The 22,682-nt window shown below is 40.8% G+C and overlaps 1 protein-coding gene across 5 annotated transcripts in view; it reads right to left on the reverse strand.

The window, feature by feature from the left end:
* Nucleotides 1–199: 199 nt before the first annotated feature.
* EVI5 (ecotropic viral integration site 5) overlaps nt 200–22,682 on the reverse strand; it is a 53,483-nt gene continuing 31,000 nt past the window's right edge. For 3 of the 5 annotated variants that reach the window (XM_053470237.1, XM_053470238.1, XM_053470240.1), the window contains 7 exons: nt 18,261–18,395; nt 17,515–17,655; nt 16,878–17,036; nt 15,856–16,002; nt 14,868–14,963; nt 7,452–7,547; nt 200–751 (listed from right to left, as the gene is read on the reverse strand). In XM_053470237.1, the coding sequence (XP_053326212.1) occupies nt 443–751; nt 7,452–7,547; nt 14,868–14,963; nt 15,856–16,002; nt 16,878–17,036; nt 17,515–17,655; nt 18,261–18,395 (1,083 nt within the window). In that variant the 3' untranslated portion in view covers nt 200–442. Of the gene's footprint in view, nt 752–7,451; nt 7,548–8,942; nt 9,230–14,867; nt 14,964–15,855; nt 16,003–16,877; nt 17,037–17,514; nt 17,656–18,260; nt 18,396–22,682 lie in introns of those variants that run through there. The other 2 variants (XM_053470239.1, XM_053470241.1) reach the window with 2 other exon arrangements.

A 22,682-nucleotide genomic window follows, 5' to 3' on the forward strand; every position in this document is an offset into this window, starting at 1 on the left:
TACCCACAGATCTGATGCCTTAATGCACAGCTTGATCACACACAGAACGCAGAAGCTTTGTTCAAACAGGCAAAGTTATTGCACAGAGTATTTGTTTCAAAAAGGAAAATAATGCCAAAAAATTAGGTCGCATCAATTTCTCTTCTATAACATGCTGAACAAATATATACATTTTTTTTATCTAAAACTATAATTCAAGAAAAGTAAGAAGAAGAAGACAAAAAAAAAGAAGATGCCAGATAATACTGTTAGAAGGAGTAAGTCTATCGCACGCCCCAGTCTAGAATATGGCAATTGTGAATATTTGGCAAACATAAAGGCGGATGAAGTTATCTCCAGGACTTTCACATCCTCTCAGGAGCCAGGCATTAACCCAGCGTCTGTAGAACTTGTAGCAATGACCATAAAATCCAAAGAAGGGCTGTGACGGCGGCAGTGATGATCAAACAGTAGTGGAATAAGACTCTGTTCGCTTGGAGATTTGTTTGTTAGCCCGTCCATTAGCATCTGTAGCTATAGAAAGCCCCTCAGTGTCACTGTCACTGCTATCCACTCGAGGATTGCCCAGGACCAGCTTTCCAGATCTTTTGTGAAGGTGGAAGCATCCATCTCCTTCCTGCAGGGCAGCAGCTAAGTAGTCTTCATCCGAGGAGTGCAGAGACTCGTCATCACCAACAATATGGTTAACGATATGGATGCCGTCAAAAGTGGGTTGGTCTTGGAAGCCCCTCTTGCTTTTTAGACACTGTAGCTGTGCAATAATACAAAGACATTTTAACAGTCTGTAATATTAACCTACTCATTCAAACTAATCGGCTTCTCGATACGTTCTAGATCCAATTAATGCAATAAAGCACAATAATGGTAATGTGGTTTCAAAAATAATAAAACAATCCCCATTACAATGAAGATTCTGCAATAAGGCAATGGTTTAATGGAACATTTAGAGGAAAATGACATTACATACTGGATATATTTTTGCTGGTGAAGGCTTGCATTCTAAAGCACAGCTAATGCTTATCTCGCGCTCGCCTATCTTCTGTTACTAATTGCTAAATCTTATTCCAATATGCACAGGCCTTCTGCTGACATTCCCAGGGACTCAGAACAACACAATATGTACGCACTGCGTAGCAACTGCATGGGTTTCGGTGGAGAAATGCATATATCACAGCAACAAAATGATTTCAATGAAATAAATTCTAGGTGTATGACATGGCGCATGACAAGCGGATCACAGCACCTTACCTGGAGCCGACTGTCCATCAAGTCATGCATGTGTGGAAACAGGTGGGATTAAAACATTTCACTAGAAAACATGCACACCAGTAACTAACTTTATCCAGCTCATGTAAGATGAAGCACTGTCACAAAGGATAACCGGTCTGCTGGATTCTGAATTCTCTTTTGGTTCAGTAGGAATACGAGCCTGGCCTCCCCTCACCCCCCATATCACTTGTGTCCACTTACCTCTGCAAGCCACACAGGCCCATTTCATTGCCCTATTTCCACTATCCCCACATCTATTGTATACCCCCCCACACCAATGTGCCCAGTTTCCATGTGTGTCTCTGTGCCACCTATACATACACACAGTGTACTCTCCTGCCTCCTATGGTTTATTTCACCAACACAACCCACTGGCCTGTAAACCCCCCACCTCGGAGTGTGTTTTACCCCAAAAAATAAATAAATTAGCCTGTTCATTACAAAAAAAAAAGGTTGATTATTATTAGAATATTGCTCAAAGTTTACATTAAAACAATCTATTAAAGGGCACACAAAGGATAGATATTGTGCAGTTTTAACATGCATTTCAAACCCTTATTTTTACTTCCAGCTCCAAAAATGCTTGTAAAAAGCTGCTTACAAACCACAGGGTTTGAACGCTATCTAATCATATCACAGGTTCCTCAGTGTGACCACAAACACTTAAATCAGACCCTGCCAAATGATGCTCGAGGGATATGAGCAACACAAGCGCGCCCCACGTTACAGAGCAAATCTGTCAGTCCTTTCTGGAGCGCTTTCACAAATGACGAGTGGGCATATATTGCCACGCCAAGATGTGCCATGCTAATAGCCTCCTACCCAAAAAGACTGATTGCTGTAATAAAATCAAAAGGAGCTTCAACAAAGTATTAGTTTAAGGGTGTGCACACTTATGCAACCAGGCTATTGTGAGTTCTTTTATATTTTTTTTTTCTCCCCCAAAGATTTCAGCTTGTTTTGCATTTGAATTGTTCACAATATAGGTCACATTAAAGGTGGGATGATTTATCTTTGTCTCATTCTTTAAAATCACAAGAACCTGGCATTGTAACATGGGGTGTGCAGGGGTACCTGTCTTTCTCCCAAATGTGTGGTTCTGGCTCCTAATGCCTACACAAACATGTCAAGCCGTAGCAGGGCAGTAAAATCGGAGATACGGATAACCGGCTGTAAGAGTCATCTAGTGGTCGCTCTACACCCAGCAGCCTCTGCACCTCGGGAAAACTGCTTGCAAATTAGTTAATTTTTTGAGCCGTTTGCCAGTGACGATATAAAGGGCTTTATTCATTAATCAGCGAGTAGCGAGTGAGTTGAAGCATTTCAGCCACATTAACTACCCCTGCATAATGCTTCATGAATTCAGTGAGATTTCTTTGAAAATTATTACTAATTGACAAGGGTAAGCCTTTTTCTTGTGCCCAGGAGGAGCAAACGAAAGGGCAGCACACCTATGTCTGGAAACATCTACGGCCGTAGCCTCATCGCTTCTACGATCTATGACATATATTAAATAGAAAATACAGTGACTATAGAGCTGATAAACTGATTAAGTAATGATAGTCCTTGTGTCATGAAAACTCAGGTCTCATTAAAAAAATAATCGGCTACGGGTATCCTAATAACTTCCTCGGGTATGCCAAAAGCAGAGACTACATTTGTTCCCCTTTAAACAAGGACATCATTTTGCCGCCATTTTGGTGGGAGTTGGTAACAGGTTATGTCCAATCCTCCCTGTGTGGCAGTGTGGCACCTCCCTGATGAGTGGCACCCGAGTGTTCAACATGGATTTGAGATGTGAGACAGGAGATGCCAAATAGTAGACAGGAGCAATAATCCAGACAAGACTTCACAAGTAAATGGGTTGGTATGTAGTTGTCTCCTGTGTGAGGAAAATACTTATTTGAGAGATATTTTGTAGGTGAGGGAAGCAGTATTTAGCAAGTGACTGGATACAAGGTGTGAATGAAAGAGTTAAGACCGACACAAAGACAGCATTTAGCCGTCAAAGCAATCTTGTGGTGAACCAGGATACATGTGGGGAGACGTGCATCTCGTAATCTCTTTTGCCACTCCTGTAATCTAGGTAAAACATACAAGACTTGCAACATCCAACAGGAAGCCGAGACATCTGCTGAGTGACCGAAAAGCGCTACGAAAACAGGACGACTCGCATGCTGATAAATCATTGGATTTCAATGGTCTGCAACTCCGAGGAAAACTGTGTGAAAGCAGGAGATTTATTGCCGTTTCAAAATAGGACCCGCGGTGCCATGATATTTTTGTTTTCTTCACGTTCAAAAAGGAAATTTATGGCTAGCCCCAGCATAGCAAATAACACACACCGATATAGATATAGATATAGATATATATATATATATATATATATATATATATATATATATATATCGGTGTGTGTTATTTGCTATGCTGGGGCTAGCCATAAATTTCCATAAATCACAATAAATAGATTTTTTTTATGCTTTCTAAAATAAACTGACAACATTTAAATAAAATTGGGTGAAGGCACAAAGAAACAGTGCGTTCCTGTACTAAAGCGTTCCTATGTGAAATCTCTGCACATTAGGTATTCATTTCAGCCCCAAAAGCTACTAGCATCGTTTTCTGATTCTATTTGTGTTTGTTGAATAAGTACTCATGTCCCGGCCACCTGAGAGAGATCCAACCGAGAATAGGAAGTATAGAAAGGCCAGTGGGTACAAAATGACACAGTCCTGAAAATATGACTCAACTCTATACTACTAGATTGTGAGAATCATGCGTGTCTTCCTTACACATAACAAAAAAGTCCAAAAGGTAGCGTGTGTATGTATGTGTGTATATTAGGGCTGCAACTAACGATTATTTTAATAATCGATTAGTTGGCCGATTATTTTTTCGATTAATCGGATAAAAAAATGTAAATTTTTCATTTACTTAAAATAATTTACTAAACAAATGATGTTAAATACAAACAGCAGAATAAAAAAAACTTTGATAATACATTTCTTGTCTTTATTTCCCAACCAGCCCCCCAATATATGCACATTTGAGCCCAGGCTTGCTACGCTGCCTCCCAGACATGCCATGCTGCCCCCCCACATATGCCACGCTGCCTCCCACATCTGCCACTCCAAGCTGCCTCCCACATCTGCCACTCCACGCTGCCTCCCACATATGCCACTCCACGCTGCCTCCCACATATGCCACTCCACGCTGCCTCCCACATCTGCCACTCCACTCTACCCCCCACATGCCACTGTGCCTGATACGCCTTATACCCCCTGAAACACCACTCCATCCTCCCCAGACATGCCACCCTGCCCTCCCCACATATGCCACGCCATGCTGCCTCCCACATCTGCCACTCCACAATGCCTCCCACATATGCCACGCTGCCTCCCACATCTGCCACTCCACGCTGCCTCCCACATCTGCCACTGTGCCTGGTACGCCTTATATCCCCTGATACCCCATTCCATCCTCCCCAGACATGCCACCCTGCCTCCCAGACATGCCACTTCTCTACCCCCAGATATGCCACTCTACCCCCAGATATGCCTTATACACCCTGATACACCACTCCGTCCTCCCCAGACATGCCACACTGCCCTCCCCACATATGCCTTATATACTGTATATGCCTTATACCCCCAGATATGTCACTTCACTGCCCCCAGGATTTAGATTCCCCTAAATTGACCCTAAACTCCCCATTAACCATAACTGCCCCTAAATTAACCCTTAACACCCCCTTAACCACAGCATCCCCTAAATTAACCCTAAAGACCCCATCAACCACAGCATCCCCTAAATTAACCCTAAACACACTATTAACCACAACTGCCTCAAATTAACCCCAAACACCCCATTAACCATAGCTGCTCCTAAATTAACCCTAAACACCCTATTAACATAACTGCCCCTAAATTAACCCTAAACACCCAATTAACCATAACTGCCCCTAAATTAACCGTAAACACCCCACTAACCATAACTGCCCCTAAATTAACCCCCACCTCCCCTAACTTTCAGTAGCCCAAATATATATATATATATATATTACATATACACACACACACACATAATATATATATATATATATATATATATATATATATATATATAATGTGTGTGTGTGTATATATATATATATATATATATATATATATATATATATATATATATATATATATACACGCATATACTTACAGTTAGATGAGTGTCACAGCCATGTGGTTCTGGCCTGGAGAAGGAAGGGGCGGGGCCAGTTGTCACAGTGATTACAGGGAGGGGGAGTAAGTAGGAGCTGCTGCTGTGAGACGGTGAGTCAGACTAAACGGATTATATAATGAGGGGGATTTTGCAGAGCGTTTGCTCTGAAAAAACCCTCATTTTATAATCGATAATAATCGATTCAACTAATCGATAATGAAATTCGTTGCCAACGAATTTCATTATCGATTATTATCGATTTTATCGATTAGTTGTTGCAGCCCTAGTGTATATAATATTATATTCAACAGGTTTTATCCACTAAAATACATATCCGTTTTCTGTTATCATAAATACCTTATAGTTAATCCATCGTTAGGGCAAATGACACCCTAGACCGATACAATGTATAAAAAGTAGCAATATCGTGACACGTCGCTGAAAAATAATTACTCCGAGGTCGCTGCCGGGGGGGGGGGTGCGTGTAGTGGATTGAGGGTTGTAGAAGCATCATACCTACCTAGAGATCAGCCAGCCATATAGAGCGCCATAACTCAGGTTAATCTGGGAACCCCTAAACTAGCAGCACCTATATGGTGGACAGTACAAAGTTTGTACTTGGTAATGTTTTAACTATCAGCCGTTTGCGTGATCATAAGTAGCATTGTGGTAAAGATGAAGTTTGTTGTTGGAACACCTGTCCAAAGTGTGCCACAGATATAATAAAAATGATCAAAAATCTGCACACTCATTAAATTACAAGTAACAAACACTAGTGTGCATATGATCGGCATTTAGCAACACCGCATTTAGTTATAGAGCCCTATCACACTCTGGAGTGCTGTGAACACATAAAATGTACTTCCATCAGCTGCACAAAATGAAAAAGACCAGGCCTCGTATAACGGACGGTGGAGACAGCGGCCCGGAGCTTAGATGCCCCTAAATGCCTACTTTCAGGGAAGCTCCATAGCTTGATACATCAATATTGGAACGACTAAACGGAAATTACCAGGTTATCACCGCAATCTCATAGCGAGAGGGTAACATATATTCTATAGTACCTCCATGTAAGAACAATATTTCTGAAATCTGTAAAGGTCAGTAACTGTTAGTCGGAAAAAGTGCAGATTTTCATAAAATATTCTTTAAAACGTTAGTTTCACATTGCACAAAAACAGCCATGAGAGAATAGGAACTATGGACTGAGAGCACAGGCTTACAATAGCTTCTATAAAATAAACTAATAAACTATAACAACGTTCAGGTTCAAAGAGAGATGAGTAGTAGGATGAGGAGGAGGAGACGACCTCTAAAACCAGTGAAACCTGCCAACCACGGCTCATTATAACTGGGGCTACCTACACTGCTGAAACCGAGAAGAAAAAAGGTTCTTAGACGTTTCTGCATTTTGATACGATTAAACCTTCAGAGCCAGGAAGAAAATAAACAGGTCTGCTTTATTTGTAGCTTTACTAGAGAGAGTAATTAAAGTTTTGTCTGGGTGGAATAGCATATCGAAAGCCTAAACAATGAATCTTACATTAAATTAGGGATAAAGAATACATTCTATGAAATAATTGTGTGCAGATCGAGTGGTTCTCGCAGTTTTCAAGAAGTAACTGAAATTAAGCAAGTATCCTTTTTTGCAATCTCAGTCCTACCAACACGCAGGCACATGCTTTCCCCACAACCGTACGAGACCGCAAATCAGCACACGTGCTTTACACGTATGATCTATAACTCGGGAGATTTTACTCAAGTTCTGTCTCTTTAACCCTTTCAGATCACAGATGCACTCCTTACTGGTAACCAAACGTGTTAAACTGTCCTGCTACTCCTACGACATTTTTCTGATATAACACCGTAGTTGGTTAGGTATACCCCGAGCAGATGTTAGAGAGTTAGAACATAGGAATGGAAAGAGGATGAGGAAGAAAGATTACATTTATCCACCCTGCGCTTACCTCATGTGTCAGTTCTGCAATCTGATCTTTTAAATCTCGGATATACTGGCAGGAGTCGGAGTTGTTTAATTGTCCTTGGATTTTTCCTTCTTCTTTCTATTTGAGTAATTAGAAAACAGCCTCAGTGACTACTGCGTTACAAAAGACCCCCCAAATGACACAGCCATACCGAACAGTCATAGTTGGTGGACATTGTCACATTAGCCGCCAGCTGCAAGTATTTGGGTTCAGGGTTAATACCGTAGCGAATTTCACCCGAGGAGTATCCCAACTACAACTGAATTATCAAGAGCCGTCTAACGTCAACGGTGACTTAGATTTCCAGATAACATCTGCAGAAACTCAGCAGTTGCATTCATTTTGAGTTCACCTGAACCCTGAACATTAAACATGAGCTCCGTTACGGTATACATAGTCATAGAACATTAAGAGCTTATTCCACAGTGATAAACAATTACACAAACACTGGAAAGGTGGCCATTATATGTCCTTTTCATGTAGGTATAAATGTTAGCGGAATTTCCCAAATATATACATGGGAAATGGCAGCCACAACCAGGTTTTTCCAAGAACCTACACAAGCGATTTTGTTTTTTAATCACAGTGTCGGTTAACAGACTTCCCTCAATAGGAATGCAGGTGCAAGTCAAGGCGTCAAGAGAATCTGGTAGGTTAATGTATTCCTCCAGAGTAACCGATTCACATGCACCAGTACACCCAACCCCACCAACGACACTTACACCCCATCTGCCACCACAAGATCAAATAAAAAGAAAAATCCAGTTTAAACACGACGGTTTCCTTCTATTTTTTTTTTTTAAAAAAACAGTTTAGAGGAAGAGTAGCGCTTCTCCGACCCACTCCGATAAGACAACTATACCAAAGTCAACAAGGAAACTGCACACCGTACTAACTCCTTGTGCAACCATAAGGGCATGCATAACTAAATTAAACTATTAAAACAAATACATTTTAGAACAAACAGGAACAAATTAAGCCACTAAAATGGAAATGGAAATGAACGGCCCCCTCTCCTTTCCATTGCCCCTCTTGCGCATAACTTTGCATTTTACTATAACGAGCCTTACGCGGTTTCCCATCTACATTAATGTTGGTGGAAGTCTTCCATATTAAACTGCGTTTTTCAACTTATTATTAATAAATATTAATTAGAAATTATCATTATATAAGTAATGTAGGTTAGCATTAGGTTTATCTCCTGGCTGCCATTGTTTTCCAACACATCATACGCACAAGCACCAAGCTTGAAGTTCTACTTGTACAAGGCCAGGATGGGCAATTAAGATTGAGTCATTCTATTGTTTACAACATGGCAGTATGATAAGGAGTCAGGGTGTTTATCTACTAGATCGGACTAGGAGAACGGAGCTTGAACAGATAGAAACGGCTAGACGGCAGGTGCCTGAAAACATCACGCGACAAGCAGAACTATTTAAAAAGGAAACGGCATAATGATTTCAAAAGCAAATCCTTATTAGAAGAGTAATATTTGGTGGGCATTCCCCTGTAACATCTGAACATCTCGTTTCATTCTACCAATCGTTACAGATTTTGGGGTTTATTTGGTAAATAAAGTTGGCGACTGCATGACTTCAGTAAGCAGAGAAAGAGTTATTAGCGTTAGTATGAAACAGAAGAATTTTATGACAGGCATCAATGGCAGCTCTTTCCTTCCTGTGGTTGGTTTCTTAAGCTACGGGGATAGCAGAGCCCAGAGTGTGATGTCTTGGTGAGACTGCATAGAGCTTAAACTGTCCCTTAAAATACACAGAAAAGGCTCCGGGTTAATACATTTTATGTGCTACAACTGAACACGACTTATTACAAGATTTGCAGAAGTCTATTATAATAGGTATTTCTTGAACGGGATTAAAATAAGTATCTAAAGCATAAGTACCAGGTTTGGCAAGTCTTATCCATTTTTTCATGGCTACGTATATGAAAAAAATTAGACAGGACTAGCCAAGTTGGGCTACTTTGATGTTGCGGCTAGCTAAGAATTATATGGCCATATAGTGACAGAATCCCCAATATTTACACGTTAGATAGGTATGCACTGAACGTTTGCTTTACTTTGGATATTTATTGGTCGTTATTGTTCTAGTGGCAACCCGTGAATATGAAGCGTGTATGCCTTTTATGTTGTGTGCTTCTCTTTTAGTGAAACAAGCATTTCTGTCCTACACGCAAGCTGGCAACATGTCAAAAGAAACCGGTGTTGAGCCAACTTTTCATGTAGGACACCATGTCTCCTTTCCTCTATCCTCCTGAGGAGCTGTAGTGGGTCTTTTGCCAGGTACAACAGTGCCATGTTTATATTTCTATGACAGAATGATCATTTTTACCAAAATACAATTGCATAAGACTCACATCAGGGACACTGTTGACATGGTCTTAGTACATGAACAATTTTTTTTTTTAAATTAAATTAAATTATTTATAATATATAAAGCATTTTAGGTAACCCGATACAGGCAGGTCCCAACAGAATAAATACACTTACAATCTATACCTAAACCAACCTGTAGCTACAACTGCTGACGAGAACTCTACATTTCTTCTTCCAAATTTCATTTTTACTTGTGTTTTGTGTTGCGAGATAAAAGCCAGATTATCAAAATAAGATTCTAAGCTTCTATGGGCTTGTCAAATGTGGTAAAGTGTCCTTTCTGTGACTCCGCAGTGACTCATTTTAGTTTTTTTTTGTAATAATGCACTGGTTTAGAATAAAATATCAATTTCCTGTAAAAGGGTACTTTGAAAAACTCTGCTCTACAAGACGATTGTGTGGTGTTCTAGAACAAACAGGACCACTTTGGGGCTCTCATTTAGAGGCACATACTGAATAACATTTACCAGTGATGTGAAAACTAGATTTTTGTGATACATTTCCAAGCATTCTTAAGAAAAAAAATTAGAATATAACAGAAAGGGTGTTAAATTAGTAGTCATAACCAACTGATCAGATCTCAGATTTTTTTTCCCCTACACAAAATCAGCGTCGGTACGGTTCACATGGATCCACCAGTGCAATAACGTTCTAGCATTAAGAGCGCGTCTACACATGCTTTAAATGCAATCTCACCTATAACACTAGTTTGACCCCAGTGACACCCTGTTACTTTAGGCCGCTAGGAAGACTAGGGGTGAGCAGAGAGGAGGTCATTTTTTTTTTTTTTTAAATAAAGATCATTCTTTAAAAAAAACAAACATTACAAATACACCCAGTGTACCACATACACTATCACTAGGTAAGTGCTGCATCATGTAGAGGGGAAATAAGCAGATTTATTATTTTTTTTCTCCACAATCCATGTCCCATAAATCCTTGTTCATTTAGAATGTAAACAACCTTAGCAGTGTTGTTTAGCAACAGAGTCCCGCCCTTTTTGTTACATTGCTTTGCTGAAACCAATCATAAGCGCAAGGACATTTCTGTGATGTCAGCAAAGCAGAGCAGAGCATACCAGATCACTTTCATTGCAGATTTTCCACTCCCCGTAGGAAATTATTTGCACATCAAATTACAGAAAAACAGAAAAGTCTTAAAAGCGAGGTTTAGCCCATACAAGAGGAGTAGAATCATTTAAGTAGTTAGTAATGTTTGGGGGAAAAACAGTAGGTGGACCAAAGCCTCTGATATATAAATACATATAATTATTTTTAAATTTTACTTTAAAAACCATTTCTAGGTAAGGGCGATTTTACATCACCGTCAAGAAGACCCCTACCAAGATCGTTTAAGCATGTTTAAAAGACTATATAAGCAGCCATATCTCATGGCTGCTAAAATGAACCATAGTTGCCAGCCTCCTGTACGGCACTGCACCGCTGACACAACGAATATATCAGAAAAAGGGAAAGTGATTTCATGTAGCAAGCTGAATAATAATGCGGTTTATGCCATAATCGCAATTGCAACATCGCCACCAACTAAATCTAAGAGGAAAGTTATTCCATTTTTAAGATGTTGTAGAGGACAAAATAGTGCATGCAGAATACAAAAGGCAGCCAAGTCTTCTATATATCATAAATGCAAGAAGCAGCTGTAAATGTTTGGGGTAGGAAGACCTTTGGCGGTAACACATAGCAACGTATTTATATTTTATGTTGTGTATTAAAGGGCTACTTTAAACTCATCCTTACCCCAAACAATGGGCTTTTTGTGAGTGTTCCGGTTCAAAGAGCCAAAAAAGGTCCCCCTACTTTAAGAACTCTTACAAAAAAGGATTTTTCTCTCAAAATACATTGAGTAATCTGTGTCTTTTCAATCACACGCTCTAAACGGGCCCCATAGACCGCTGGGGGCCCCTGACAGTTCATTAATTTGCTCACATTTAGAAAATATTGTGAACCGAAAAAACCAAAATCACGTGTCACTCAGGTAAGGTGCAATAAAAAACAAAATTATAATACTTCCCTAATTGGACCGCAGCTGCCCAAACAACACTCTTCCTCAAAGTGTTAGAATGCAAACATACATTCCTGATTTGCTCACATTTGCAACATAACTGCACTGCAAACACGTTGCCGAAACGTTTCTAACTTATAACGGCAAGTCACAATTGCAAACTCGGTTGCCATTTTATTGAATAAAACATGTAGTCATCATTTTCTTCTCTCAATAGTATCTATACTATAATTGTGCACGTGGGATATGAGTCAACTGTGTAGTTTTTTGCCAAATCCAATTTCAGCCAGATGTACATTTTCCGATATATGCAAAAACCCACAACTGAGATTTATGGTAACATTCTGATAATCACCAGACAGGTTGTGGCAAGGTAGGAGGGAAGACAGAGACAAAGAGTAACACTGAATTGTCATTGAACTTTCAAAAGATGAAGAGATGAGCTGCTGTGTTTCTAAGAAGCAGATCCTCCATGCGATTCCACCTGCAGTTTGAAAATGTAGGGGTTTATCTACTAAGCAGAACATTTCAATGAGATGAATGCAGAGTATTTCATATGTACCGTATTTGCTCAATTATAAGACGACCCCCCAAAATCTGAATATTAACTTATGAAAAAAAGAAAAAGCCTGAATATAAGACGACCCTGTAGGAAAAAAGTTTTACCAGTAAATGTAAAGGATCTAGGTCCTCATGTAAACTATGTGAACAATTGTTTGTTAATAAAAGCTATGATTGAGAAAAATATTTTGTTTTTATTTCCTTTTTTTTTTTTTTTTCAACCTGCCCCCCCAGTTATGCACATCTGCCCCCAGGCTTGCCACTCTGCCCCAGAAATGCCTTATACCCCATATATGCCACTGTGCCCCATGATATGCCTTTTAACCCTCTAAATGCCACTGTGCCCCATGATATGCCTTTTTACCCCCTATGTGCCACTCTGCCTCCAGAAATGCCTTATACCCCTATATGCCACTCTGGCATTTAGGGGGTTAAAAGGCATATTATGGGGCAGAGTGGCATAAAAGGGAGGTAAAAGGCATTTCAGGAGGCAGAGTGGCATTAAAGGGGTTAAAAGGCATTTCACAGAGCACTCTGCCTACAGAAATGCCTTACACCCCCCATTTAACACTTCCCCCCTCCCTCCTCCAAACTTACCGGTGCTTCTGAGTTGGGGGGGGCGCATACCACAGGAGGATCCAGTTCCCTGCATCTGAGCCCCCGGTGTTTAGTCCGGGCAGCATGTAGAGCTCCACGCGCATCGGGTAGAGCTCTACACGCTGCCCGGACTAAGCACCGGGGACTCAGAAGCACCGGTAAGTTGGAGGGGGGGGTTAACACAGGAGGATCTAGGTCCCCTGCATCGCTGCGGGGGATCTGAATCTTAGTCTCATAATCAGACCTATTTGAGGTCTGATTATAAGACGACCCTGACTATAAGACGAGGGGTATTTTTCAGAGCATTTGCTCTGGAAAAAACCTCGTCTTATAATCGAGCAAATACGGTATTATGAAGCACCAACCAAGCCGTTTTTTGCAACAGAAACGGAGGCTGGTTCTTTGAAAAAGTAGATTTTCATCTGAACACACATGAAGCTCTGCATTTAGTAAATTCTTGCAAACACAGAAGTTGACAGTAGAAGAAAAAGAAAACCCCTAAAAAGACCTTAATCAGTCCTGTCTTAGATTTAGGATAGCTTTATGCCTATTCCGTTCATGTTTAAATTATCTGCTTATGTCCAGTTATCACCAAGCCCCCCCCAAATAAACAGATACAGTGGGCTCGTAACATGCATTCCACTGACAAGGCACGATATTAAATAAATCACTTAACTGCACCAATGGATAGTAAATGTTTGTACACACAGTGTAGTAATCATACGTCGGAGGTATCTAGAACATAGATCACCGCCTGTGAGACCCACGACACCTCCGAAAGTCGTGGAATGGAGTAAGAGGCAGGCGTGGGTTTCTACAAACTCCTCTGTGGTCGTGTCTGGTAACTAAGTAATGTATTTTCCGGTCTCAATGGTTCATTTACAGTTTCACAAACTAATATGGAAATACTGCAGCAAGCATATATGATATTCTGAACATACTATATAAGTCGCTGAATTAAAAAGTGACTGTTTGGAACCCATGAGTACACTGTGACCCCAGGCCCTCAACGCACAAAGACCAACACTGGCTTAACATATAGCGCATTCTGTAATTAATCTGGGCTATGGTACATATAGATGGTCTGTTCCCTTTCCTTAGGCTACTACATGTTAAGTAAAGGTCTGCGTGTCTGCAAGCGCTTGACTTAAAACACGGCCTAGACATCGACATCTTAGGAAACTTCCTTTATTTCCACTCTTGGTTACCCTTTTGTGTTTCTTTTGAACAGACAATGTAATATTGTGAGAATTCGTCTGAACTTTGGGGTTTTGTGCTTCCTCAAAACAAAAAAGGTGTTTTCATATAACACGTGACAAACATAACACGAGAAAAGCGAATTGGGATTAGTAAATCTCACATGACCACAGCTTTTTCTCACTAATGTACCGTATTGGGAACAGCCTCGGCTTCAATAGAGAATCCAGTCAGTCACCCAAGTGATTTTTAAATGAAATGTTATTTAAAGAACGCCAGATTATATAAATGCTTATAGCTCGTATCCTGCCTCTCAACAATATGTACCAATTACATTATAATACTACATTAAGCCAGGCTTAGAGAACGCTCTGTCTCTTCCACTTGCTGGACTTCCACTCCTACGGTTTTTAACAATACATCTGAAAAGAGGCAATGAAACGGCCCATTACAGCTGGGCCGTGATGGACTCCAGGTCCTACAATGGTCAGCCAGCCAACAATGAAGATGCATCAAAGTTTCCAAACCAAGATTTTGAACAAAAGTGCGTCTCCTACAGGCAGATATTCCAGTTATTTTGGTACACCTAAGATATTCATTGTAGATCTACACATAACCAACGGTGGTACCTGAATCTCCAACTCTGCTATATGTTGCTGAAGTTCAGCCACTGCAGCAATACTGTCTGCCTCCCGAAGACGTACGGCCATTACCTCTTCCTTGTTCTGGAAAAGAATACGATTGCAAAGGTACATTAAATACAGAATGTGATAGCAGTTTATTATTGTATATTATCCATCTGACATGACACTTTACAAGCCATATGTTTTCAGAGACAGGCAGTGAGGGTACAGAAGATCTCTCCAGCCTACAGTGCAACCACGGTCTTTAATACGGTCACGACTGTGAATGTACAGCCCTGTTTATAATTCACAACGTATGATGCCTTAATGCTGACATAAGATATGGGGTAACAGTTGACACCTTAAGTTTTAACTTTTATCATTGTGCCGGCATATGTAAGTTGGTTTGCATGCCCTCTGACTGTACATCATTTTAGAATAACTAGATGAACATATATTTTCCATGAAATGACAGAATATCTGTTACACCAATATGCATGTTCCAAAGGTAAAAGAAGCGGGACATTTATGAAAAGCTTTTAATCGCCAACAAATCACTGAAATATATCCTGCAGAATAGAATGACTTTATATTCACTAGTGATGGCTCCCCACATCGAATCATTTCTGTCCTTCCACTTTCCAGTTTTGCTTTCTGTTCTGGATGATTTCCCCACTATTGGGAGACGATCTCTACTGGTTCTCTCCTTGCACCTGAACTTCTCCAAAAAAGTTATTCCTGCGTCATGATTTCAATCTTAAGCACTCTAAATCGTCTTCACTGCATCTGGCGTTAACAGAACATGAAGCAATCACAATCTATGACTAACATCGGTGGTGCATCAAAGTGGTTACAGGATGTCCAATTTCCTTGTGTATATATATATATGTAATATGCAGTCAGATCAGAGCAGTATGTAATATCTATTCATCGTATAGATCTAACTTTAAAGGCTACACTGTATGTGCTGCATCTGCCTGCCATAAACTGTTACCTTGCACTCAATCTCAGCTTGTTTGCGTTTTGCCTCACTCAGCTGGGCTTGCAGGCCTTTGTTCTGAGCAGATATATACTGTACTTTCCCTTGTAGATTGCAGACCTCTTGCTCAGCCCTTCGAAGCTGGTTGCTGTTTATCTGGTTCTTAAACAGAAAAAAAAAACACATACTAACACATGACGAGTCATAACAGATTCTTAGGTTACGATGAGAATATTCTGTAACATTAAAGGGACACTGCATCCATCATATGCGCTTTAATGAATACGAGATTGCTTTAAATTCGTGTGGTGTCCCATTACAAATACAGGCAGTGTTTCTGTAACCCCCACGTCAAAACTATTTGCGTGTGGCCATTGAGACTGCCCCCCATGTGTATACGCAGAAAGAGATTTTATTACTAAAGAACACAATAAGTGTACTTTAACATGGATACATTACATTTGAATACACATGCAGCATGATATTAAATGCACTAAAAGAAAATAAAAATACCGTATTTATCGGCGTATAACACGCGCCCTCCCCAGGACCGGAAGCGAGGGACACGTGGCTGCAAATCATGCAGCTCTAGGATTCACGCAGGTAGGGTTTCAGCTTCGTATTTTAGTTATAAAAGTGTGTGTTATACGCCGATAAATACGGTATATGGGCCAGTGCTTATAACTTTTAGCAGGTCTAATGGTATGCCTAGAGCAGGCTAAAAACATTTTACATGCAGTTTGAAAACCTGACCAATGGAGCCCTCTAGTGGCCAAAGGCAAGCATTAACACTAAATTGAAATGAACCTGTGAAGACCTGATTATTTTTAGTATTTACTATAGCACCTTTCGTCCAGCGGTACTCAAATCGCTTTTAGCCACGCTCGAAGAATTGACCAAACGAACAGCTGAATATTAGATATTACCCATGGATGAAGGGCTGACCCTGCCGGGATTTGAGGTTTCAACAGGCTCTGCAGCGAGGGCATTTACCAACTGCAGGATTGTATTATGTTGTCTAACAAAATGTATTCTACCTGCGTTTCCATCTCCATCATTCGTTGCTTCATCTCTCTTAACTCCACGTGCCTTTCTGCTTCTCTCAGGCGTACATTCATCAACTCGTCCTGCAGTTCATTAACAGTATTCTTCTTCGGAGGGTCTTTCCACCTGCCAGAGGTGCGTGCTAGATGGCGCTGCAATTATAGGATGTATAGATTTGTATCAGTAGTATCATGTATAGGTTAGATTGCAATCCATATCAGCACTGTGTAATATACATGTGCTGCAGTTGGCAAATCAATTGTATCCATGGTAACACAAAAGCCCCAAATACCTGCAGTTTCTTTCAACGGAGCATCATCAGTGCCACCATCCATAACATAAAAGAGCAGTATAGATTAATGGACTATGTACATGTTGAACATGTTTATATTGAATTATAATATATTCATGATTATACAGAAACATTTCAAAGAATTGAAAGACCAGGTACATAACGTTTGAAAAGCTCTAATATTTCTAAAATCTACAATATGCACATTTGTCAAAAGAGACTCAATTTAGAAAAAGTTCAGAACGGTTTAAGGGAATCTCACCATGTTATGAGTGTCAAGCATCTAGCAGGTTTCCCATTGAAATTTGAGGGCTTCAGAGAAGCTAGAAATAAAGTACCTGCCAATGCTCCTCCAAATCCTTTACTTGATGCTTCAACTCCTTCAGTGCCATAATTGCTTCAGCCTCACGCAACTTCACAGCAATCAGTTCCTCCTGAAGTCTCACAATGTTGTTCTCATCAGGTAGGGAGTTATTTCTCTAGTTAACAAAAACAAGGAAGACTTTACAATCAGATGATAAATGTGACAATTGAGGAGCTCAAGTTCAAATGCTAAGAGGCCTCTAATGTCCAAAAGTGGCTGTAATAAATCTCAGGGAAATATTAAGGGACAGCAAAGAAATTCTAAAACTCAAGCCACCGTGTTATAATATCAAGAGGCAGTCTTAAGAGGACAAAACATTACTCTGGTTTAAAGCTAGCTGTATCAATGCTCCGGAACAGCAGCACAGGACGTTCTTCCATTACATCATTGCTCATGGTGCCAGTTATCGCCAACTCTTACCGTTTCAAGCCCATGATAATCCGTTATATATCCCTATCCCACATTCTCTGGACTATCATCCAAGCGCACAAATCATTTGTCTCGTGTATCGTGACATGGACCGATACTGAACTAAATCCTTCATATCACTGGGAAGTGCCGAGCGGGACAACGTCCAACCCTAATGCAGCGAGCGAGCTATGACGGCACCCTATGCTTAAGCCCTATTCAGTGTGACCAAAAAATCCACAGTGGCATGCCTTTTATATATATAGAAAGTCTGTTATTTGTTTTTTTGGAAGCGCTACAGACATGGCCCACCTTCTCAATGTCCAGTATTTTGTCCTGCATTTCTTTCATTGCACAGAGGGATTCGGCCTCTTTCAGCCTGGCTTGAACGAGTTCTTTTTCCAGCTGTAGAACAAAGTCTTCAGAGTAGCGAGGATTACATTTGTGCTGAAACAAAAAGGAAAATACATATGCTGAAAACTCTTGTAACAGAGCAATTAAATGTCTGTGTCCAACAAAGAAACATTTTCTAGAATTTCCTTCAAGGACAAACCCTTCTTCCTGAAAGAGATTCTCATCTACACTGCCACGCTATATCCTATGCAATTAGCTTCAGACATGTAAGTGTTACTCAAGATTGAATTTATACTTCATTTATTCATTTTCCCAAACACTCGGTTTGCCATCGACGAGATGACCTTCTCTCTTGTGAAGGCGATAGATAGCAGGCTCATTAGTATTATGATATCTACAGTAGATGACAGGATGATACAAGAACATGAACAAGGGCTTTCAGAAAATCAGGTCAACAAGAAATCTCATAACGACAAATCCTGATAAATCATGATGACGGTGTCAATTGTCACAGAAATAACTTAAACCTAAACCATGCAGGGACCATGCTAAGAACACAATATGATGCGATGCATCATCTCTATAGAGACCAAAAACACACACACCTATATATCATACATATAAACACGCACCTCAAATGTGTTTTCTTTGGTCTGCATAGCGGGAGGTGGGAAATTTCATTATATGATGTATATAAAACACCGTTCCTTCCTAGCTTCCAGTTGGGGAAGGCAAAGCACACAACTACCGGTAGTTAACTGTCCTTTAGGTCCACGGTAAACAGGACTGGATGTAATTTCCAGCAGTACGCTCACCTAGTGCTTATAAATTTGGTATAAGAAGAACTACAATATAGAACACCAAAAGTGCGCAGAACTCAGAGCAGCAGATCTCCCTGGTGTAATATCACAGTCGCTCGATAGAAGAAACCATGTTGGTGTTCGTAAAGAATGGAGAGTATTTGAATGAAAGTTTGCAGAACTCTGTTCTAGAGTTTGTCTTCAATGAGACCTACTTTTTATTAATAACATTTTAAAGCTTCTATGAATGAATGGATATGCATTGAGAAAAGTGACATTTCAGGTATTATGTATTTACTTTAAACATTGATTGTTTTATGTTTTGCCAGTTACTCGAAGCTACTGAGATATGGCCACAGAGCTACCGGCAGCTCCCAGGCCTCCTGTCGGGACACTTGCTCAAAACATCTCATAGGTGACAGTGTGTGGGGCCAATTAGATTAGTAATTATATCTATAGCAGCTCTTGCACATGATTGTAGTATACTGGCCCTCTCTAATGCACTCTTAATGGATGATGATTAAGGCCGTGACAGTTGTTGTCACAGTAATGTAACACAGCATCATTCCGAGTGATCTAGGCTTGCTTCCTGCTAGAAACCATGTAATTGACCTTACCCCCATGTATAATGAATGTTAATATTCTATTACACAGCATCAGAAGATAGCGGCTCAAGATCGAAACACACACACTGTCACCGAAATGGAAGTTACCTGTTCCGTTCACTATGTGTGAAACATCAATGGAGAAAGATGGCTCTAATGGCAGTACCTGAATTTACTAAAAAGTCAGGTAATGAGAAAAAAACAAACGCCCAACCATGCCTAAAAGCCTTAGAGATACTATTTCATGCCTCCATTTGAAGAAACCAAGGAAAGCGATAATTCCAGGATGGCTGTAGAGGACAACATATACAGACCAATTCCATGAATAAAAAAAAAAAAAAAAAAAAAAAAAAATATAAGGCGGTATCCCTGGATGGGAGTTATATTTATTTAAAAAAGGTACTTTCTTCTATTTTTTTCTTTTTAGAACCAGGACTTGGTATCCTTGGATTTTTTAACAACCTGATACTGAAAGCAGAGGGGTTTTTTTCTTCCTAAAAAAGGGACCCAAAAAAAGTCCAACAGGTTTTTTTTAATCAAATGTGCTCCTTTACTTTTCCCTAGCATTTGTGGAACTCTGGTAACTTACAGAAATATCAATGTAAAGAAACTAGGGCTGCAACTAACGATTATTTTAATAATCGATTAGTTGGCCGATTATTTTTTCGATTAATCGATTAATCGGATAAAAAAATACATTATTTTAAATTGAAGAAAAATTGCAATAAAAAACGTACAATTTACACTTTCATCTCTTTATTGCAATGGCCTCTCTCTCTCTATTCACCTTCTTATTTTACTGACATAATAATAAAAGCTACAAGAACCCAAACACAGTGCTTCTCAAACTAGGTTTTAATACAAAGTTATTAGTAAATATTAATTCATATGTTAACTATTTTTCATATTTAATAAAAACTGAGAAAAAAGCCTTGTTTAAATTTTTTTATTTACCAAACTGCCCCCAGTTATGCACATCTGACCCCCAGCTTGCCACTCTGCCCCCATATATGCCTTATACCTCTTATATGCCAGATTCCACTGTGCCCCCTGATATGCCACTGTGCCCCTGATATGCCTTATACTCCTTATATGCCAGTGATATGCAACTGAGCCCCCTGATATACCTTTTACCCCCAGATTTGTTTTATGCCCCCCTGATATGCCTAATATCGATGTCTTATACCCCCTATATGCCACTGAGCCCCCTGATATACCTTTTACCCCCCAGATATGTTTATGCCCCCTGATATGCCTAATATCCATATGCCTTATACCCCCTATATGCCCTAAAAATTCATAATACCCCCCATACACCACTATAACTCACCCATACACCACTCTGGCTCCTCCCCCTCCCATACACCACTCTGGCTCCTCCCCCTCCCATACACCACTCTGGCTCCTCCCCCTCCCATACGCCACTCTGGCTCCTCCCCCGCCCATACACCACTCTGGCTCCTCCCCTCCCATACATCACTTTGCCTCCTCCCCCTCCCATATACCACTCTGCCTCCTCCCCCCCATACATCACTCTGGCTCCTCCCATACTCCACTCTGCCTCCTCCCATACATCACGTTGGCTCCTCCCCCTCCCATACATCACTTTGCCTCCTCCCCCCTCCCATACTCCACTCTGCCTCCTGTGAACCTCCGTTTCTGACAAGACACCAGGGAGCCGGGTAGAGAGGCAGAGTGGCGTATGAGAGGGGGAGGAGCCAGAGTGGTGTATTGGAGGGTGGCTCCCATACACCCCTCTGACTCCTCCCCCCTCCCATACACCGCTCTGCCTCTCTACCCGGCTCCGTTACTGAAGGCACTTTCATTGCAGCTTCATAGAAGCCACAGTGTAAGTGAAGGGCAGTAACGGAGTCTGTCTGTGCGATGCAGACCCTCACCGGCCATCAGAGAGGATGATTCTCTGTCAGCCGGTGGGGGTCTGCATCGCACAGACAGACTCCGTTACTGCACTTCACTTACACTGAGGCTTCTATGAAGCTGCAGGGAAAGTGCTTGTCAGTAAGGGTGCCGGGTAGAGAGGCAGAGTGGCGTATGAGAGGGGGAGGAGCCAGAGTGGTGTATTGGAGGGTGGCTCCCATACACCCCTCTGACTCCTCCCCCCTCCCATACACCGCTCTGCCTCTCTACCCGGCTCCGTTACTGAAGGCACTTTCATTGCAGCTTCATAGAAGCCACAGTGTAAGTGAAGTGCAGTAACGGAGTCTGTGCGATGCAGACCCTCACCGGCCATCAGAGAGGATGATTCTCTGTTAGCCGGTGGGGGTTTGCATCTCACAGACAGAGTCCGTCACTCACCTTCACTTACACTGAGGCTTCTATGAAGCTGCAGGGAAAGTGCCTTCAGTAACGGTGCCGGGTAGAGAGGCAGAGTGACGTATGGGAGGGGGGAGGAGTCAGAGGGGTCTATGGGAGGGGGGAGAGAGACGGAAGTGAGAGACCGGCCGACAGTGAGGGGAATCCAGGTCCCCTGCAGCGTTGCGGGGGATCTGGATTCCGGTGTTATAATCCGATCTCTGTTTGAGGTCGGATTATATAAAGAGAGGAGTTTTTCAGAGCATTTGCTCTGAAAAAAACCTCTTTTTATAATCGATAAAAATCGATCCGATTAATCGATGATGAAATTCGTTGACAACGATTTTCATAATCGATTATTATCGATTTTATCGATTAGTTGTTTCAGCCCTAAAAGAAACAGAAACCTACACAACATGAAGAACATGGAAGCAAAAGTAAATAAAATGCAAAAGCGGTAAAGGGGAAACTTGCAAATTCTAATGGAACATATCGAGACTAATCAATATATTATTACATAACTGCCTGAAAGTTATCTTAAGTTATAATGTATATTGAGAATAAAAAACACATTGGAGGGGCATCTTTCAATGGTCATAAATACACATCGAATTAGGAAACATATGCATATACTTTCCACTGATGAAACACCATAGAATATC

The sequence above is a fragment of the Spea bombifrons genome, chromosome 6, assembly GCF_027358695.1.
Source record: "Spea bombifrons isolate aSpeBom1 chromosome 6, aSpeBom1.2.pri, whole genome shotgun sequence".
NCBI classification, from domain to species: domain Eukaryota; kingdom Metazoa; phylum Chordata; class Amphibia; order Anura; family Pelobatidae; genus Spea; species Spea bombifrons.